The sequence below is a fragment of the Galeopterus variegatus genome, unplaced genomic scaffold, assembly GCF_000696425.1.
Source record: "Galeopterus variegatus unplaced genomic scaffold, G_variegatus-3.0.2 Scaffold4253, whole genome shotgun sequence".
In the NCBI taxonomy this organism is placed as follows: domain Eukaryota; kingdom Metazoa; phylum Chordata; class Mammalia; order Dermoptera; family Cynocephalidae; genus Galeopterus; species Galeopterus variegatus.
The window spans coordinates 35,427-40,455 of NW_007730364.1; the positions used below are offsets into that span (position 1 = coordinate 35,427).

The following is a 5,029-nucleotide window of genomic DNA, read 5'->3' on the forward strand; positions in this document are numbered from 1 at the left end:
CTGCTGGGCTGAGTCCGGTTCCTCTGGCCCCTGGGGAGGCGCAGTGGGCAGGGAGCAGGGGCCGAGCCCTGCGGGGCCTCACCTCCGCCCCACCTCTGGGAAAGTCTGGACCCCAGAGTTTTGTCCGGGGAGCCCCACAAGTGAGGTGGGCTCCCTGTTCGCCATGCTGCCGCCCGCCTTTGGCCTCAGGTGGGTCTTGCACTCTGGGCTCTGTCTCCCTGGCTGTGCAAGGGACAGACCTGGCTTTGGAAACCTGAAAACAAAACTAACTCTCGGGGGTGGGGATGCGGGCAGGAGATGAAAGGGCCCCTGTGGCCCCGGGTGGAACTGGTTCTGGAGCAGAGAACCGCAAAGGCCTGAGGTCCCACCCTCCATGCTAAACATGCTGCTGTGACACACGCTCGGGTAGAGCCGGACTCCGGACTCTGGGTGCGGACAGACGGAAAGCGTCGACGCTGCAGGGGACAGGCCGCCCGGCTCCGGAGAAGGGGGGCTGACGCCATGGCTGGGTAAAGTGTCAGCTCAGCACCTCCCGCGTGCCCCCTCCTCAGCCCCACTCCTCAGAAGGGAAGCAAAGCCATCCTGAGGGCTGCGAGTCCCCTCCCTGGGAACTGCCTGCTGAGAAGCAGGGAGGAGGGACCAAGCGGCCACTTTCTCCTGAGGGCAGGTGGAGGGAGGACAGGGACAGGAGTGTGGGGCAGGGGCAGGTGCTGAGGCAGGTGGGGCTGGTTATTAGACTCCACAGCTGGCTCAGCAGGAGCACAGCCATGTCACTTGTTCACAGCGACAACTTCCCTCTCTCTCCCCGCCCCTGTTCTCAGCAGGTCCTTTCAGAGAGTGTCTTGTGCACACTTTGTGCACAACAGGAAAACCACAAGCGGCTGAAGTTAGCCACCCCACCCTGCCTCCTTCCCCTAGAGCCACATAACCCTCCTGCAGCCGGTGCCGGTGCCCAGCGGGAGCGGACCTCCCAGCCGCCCTCCCGCCCTGGCTGGACATCCCCCTTTGTCCCTCGGAGCCTTGGCTTTGGCTTCTTGGTTTCTTCTTTGCTTTCTTCACTTTTTCTCAGTTTCTTGTCTAGTCGGGTTGAAACCTAACAGGGATGAGGCTGGGGTGACCCACAGAGGTGTCACCTGAACCTTCCTTGTCCTGTGGGCCCCTGGTGGTGTCTGGGCTGGGACGAGCCCCCCTGCAGGGTCCCCAGCTCCTGCGCTCAGAGCGCAGCTCCCGGCATGGCCAGCCATCTGCTGGGGACAGCGTGTGGGGTGGGGGTGGAGCCCGTGTCCCTGTGGCCTCTGCCCTGTGATCCCCTCAGCACCGCACCCCTGCCAGGACCGAGGCCCTCGTGGGCTGTGACCGTGTCCAGGAGACCTGGACCTACATCTGCACGTGCAGCTGAGCCTCCTTCCTTGTTCCTTCTCCTAGAAATGTCCCCTGAGCAGCAGGTGCCACCCCTCCCCCGCGTCTTCCCTTCCCCCTCTGGACAGGCACAGGGAGGAGGCTCAGGGCACAAGGTCCCTCCCCCAAGTGGCAGCCCTTCCCCCCACCGACCTCCCTCTGCCGCAGTGGCCTCTGCTCTTTGCTCAGCCTGTGCCCTCTGCCAGGGATGACTGTCCACCTGGGTTGGCTGTGAATTCCACCTGTCCTTCCGGGACCAGTGCCATCATCCCTGTCTGGGACAGCCACCCTGCTGTCCTCAGGACGGCTGCCCCTCCCCTCCCAACTCCTCTGTCAGTCACGTGGTGGCTCTGGTGACCTGATGACTCCCAGCACCTGGGCCACAGCCTCCTGTCATCATGCCCTGCAGCCCGGCCAGTGCCCAGCACAGTCCCCACAGCGTCCCCAACACCACCCACCCCTCCAGGATTGAGAACCACGGCCCAGAGCGGTGTCCTCTGGAGGGGCCCACCCACACCTGGGTACAGGGCGACGGGGCAGAGGGGGCTTCATCGGGACCCTCACTGCCCGCGTGCCGCAGGTCCCCCCTGCACGTCCGTCCGTCCATTAGATACATACCTGATCCGCAGGGAGCACCGACCTTCCCAGCGGGCGTCCCGTCTGCGCCGACTCTTGCTCTTGCTCACACGAGCGTTTCATTCCACCTGCGCTGCTGGCAGAATATGACGGCCTGTGAGGGGTGAGCCCGTTTCTGGGGGTTCAGTTTCCTGAGAGCCCGGAGCTGCCTGCTGGATCTCCCACCGCTTCCTCAAGTTGGGAGGCCCGGGTGCAGACAGCAGGGCCCAGAACAGCAGCTGCCTGCCTGGAGGTGCGGGTGGCAGGCGACCCAGGGGCCAGGGGGAGCCGGGGGCTCCAGTTCCCATGGGGACTCAGCACAGGGGCAGGCAGTTGGGGGTGGAGCTAGCACAGATGGGGCCACAGGCCAGGTGATGCAGCCAGGAGCTTGGGTGTGAGTCACGGAGCTTGGATGCAGGCTTGGAAGCGCTGTGGCCCGTCTCCAGCACCCCAGGCTGGCCGAGTGGACCAAGCGAGGCCTGTGGAGTCTCAGCCTGGGATGGATGCCAGGCTGAGGATGGTGGCCGAGGGCGCTCCTGCTTGCACCTGGTCTGGCTGCAGGTGAAGCTGGAGGCGAGGGGCACAGGTGTGCTGTTCCCAGAGGCCCAGGTGGACCGTCCCACAGCCCCTCCGCCCTCTGGCCGTGGGGCCAACAGCCTCTGCCCGGCCTCCTCGGGGCCCTGCTCAGCGGCTGCTGTGCGGAGCCCAGGCCGATGGCTGCTCTGAACGTGTCCCTGTCCTTCTTCTTTGCCACCTTCGCCCTCTGCGAGGCAGTCAGGAGGGCGTCCAAGGCTCTGCTCCCGGCAGGCGCCTATGACAGCTTCGCGCGGGAGGCGGCGGGCGCGGCCCAGCTCGGGGCCTGCTGCCTGGAGATGAGGATGTTGGTGGAGATCGGCCCCTGGGCCGGGGGCTTCGGGCCCGACCTGCTGCTGACGCTGCTCTTCCTGCTCTTCCTGGGGCACGGGGCCACCTTGGACGGGGCCTCGGCCAACCCCGCCGTGTCCCTGCAGGAGTTCCTCGTGGCCGAGGCGTCTCTGGCCAGCACGCTGCTGAAGCTGACGGCCCAGGCGCTGGGCATGCAGGTGGCCTGTGCCCTGACGCGGCTCTGCTGGGCCTGGGAGCTCAGTGACCTGCACCTGCTGCAGAACCTCGTGGCCACGCACTGCGACTCGGCCCTGCGCACGACCGTGGCCCAAGGCGCACTGGTGGAAGGTGCCTGTGCCATCCTCTTCCACCTGACACTTCTCCGCCTGCGGCACAGTCTGCCCGTCTACAGGGTGCCAGCCATGGCCCTGCTGGTCACCGTCATGGCCCGCACAGGTGAGACCTCGTCCCTCTCGCTGGGACCCCTCAGGACCGCTACACCCGTGTGGCCGCCGACCACACCCCTGCCTGTGGACACCCAGGAGAGGGGCCACAGGCCACAGACACCGGGTGGCCACTTCCTGGAACCTGCTGGTGGATGGGGGCTGGGTGGTGGGGAGGGCCCCGGCCCCTGCCAGGACGTCCCCCTGGCTGTGCCTCCCCCCAACTCCCAGCCGTCCCTGTTCATCCCAAAGGACCTGCCCTGGGGCAGGGGCACTGCGGGGCAGACTCCTCAGGGCCTGGCCGGGCTCTGGCCTGTCAGCCCTGTGTCCTCCCCCAGCCCTGCCTACATGGAGTGGTCCCACGTGTCCTCCCCCACCCCACGCGTCCCCCACTGGGCACCGAGGCCGGGCACCTCCCGCCCCGCCCCCGCCTGTGAGCCCTCCCCCACCAGGCTGACCTGGTGACCACCCCCCGGGTCCCTCGGCCTGTGGAAGCTGCCCTCGGCCCCCACCCTCTGCCTGACCCAGTGCCCCTGCTCCACTCCTGGTCCCAGATGGTGGTCCCTGGCCCAGGGCTCCACCGTGAGGGAAGCCGTCACTGGCGAACTCTCTGCTGGGCGCCCCACAGAGACGGGCACAGGTGAATTCTAGGAGTGGCTTCTTCCTGCTCCAGGCGCTGGGCCGAGGGCCGAGCTCTCCCACAGCGCCACTCCAGGGGCCCAGTAAGGACAGAAGCAGCACTTAGGGCTGACATCGTGTGACCTGCACCACAAGGGCCACAGGAAGTTGCCCCAGAGCCCATGTACACCTGGGGAAACTGATGCATGGGTGGACAGAGAACTCAGCAGGGCAGGGCTCTGTGGCCATTACCTGGGTGCCTGCCCTGGTTGACATACCATGAGCTCCTGCCACCAGCACAGGAGCCACCAAGGTGCTTCCTTGAGGGTGGGAGGCCAGCATCAGGTGCTGCCAGTGTCCTGGTCGTCACAGGCCAGCTCCAGACCCATGTCCACCCGGCCACCTGTTCTCCCCAAGGCCCAGCCCCTGCTCCTGCCCTGCCCAGTGGCAGCGCCTGCGCACTGACGCGGGTCTCCCCGGCCTGGGGCGGGAGGAGGCCGCCTCCCCTCGCCACCCCCACCCTGCTCCTCTCTGTTCTTGCCCCCACAGGCCCAGTCCCTCCCTGAGGTCTCCCTCTGTCTGTCTGTCTGTCTGTCTGTCTCTCTCTGTGTCTCTCTGTCTCTCTCTGTCTCTCTCCCCATCTCTGTCTCTCTCTGTCTCTCTCATCTCTGTCTCTCTCTCTCTCTCATCTCTGTCTCTCTCTCTCTCATCTCTGTCTCTCTCATCTCTCTCTCTCTGTCCCTGTCTGTCTCATCTCTGTCTCTCTGTCTCTCTCGTCTCTGTCTCTCTCATCTCTGTCTCTCTCATCTCTGTCTCTCTCTCTGTCTCTCTCTGTCTCTCTCATCTCTGTCTCTCTCTGTCTCTCTCTCTGTCTCCTCTCTCTGTCTCTCTCATCTCTGTCTCTGTCTCTGTCTTTCTCTCTCTCTCTCTCTCTCCCTGTCTCTCTCCCCATCTCTGTCTCTCTCTCCCTGTCTCTCTCCCCATCTCTGTCTCTCTGTCTCTCTCATCTCTGTCTCTATCTGTCTCTCTCTGTCACTGTCTCTCTGTCTCTCTCATCTCTGTCTCTATCTGTCTCTCTCTGTCACTGTCTC

General features: G+C 65.1%; 1 protein-coding gene across 2 annotated transcripts in view; it reads left to right on the plus strand.

The window, feature by feature from the left end:
* The first annotated feature begins 2,726 nt into the window (after positions 1-2,726).
* The window catches only part of LOC103602682 (aquaporin-12B-like), a 7,770-nt gene continuing 5,467 nt past the window's right edge, over positions 2,727-5,029 (plus strand). Inside the window, exons 1-2 of one of the 2 annotated variants that reach the window (XM_008587104.1) lie at positions 2,727-2,849; positions 2,886-3,333. In XM_008587104.1, the coding sequence (XP_008585326.1) occupies positions 2,727-2,849; positions 2,886-3,333 (571 nt within the window). Of the gene's footprint in view, positions 3,334-5,029 lie in introns of both variants that reach the window. The other variant, XM_008587103.1, reaches the window with a different exon arrangement.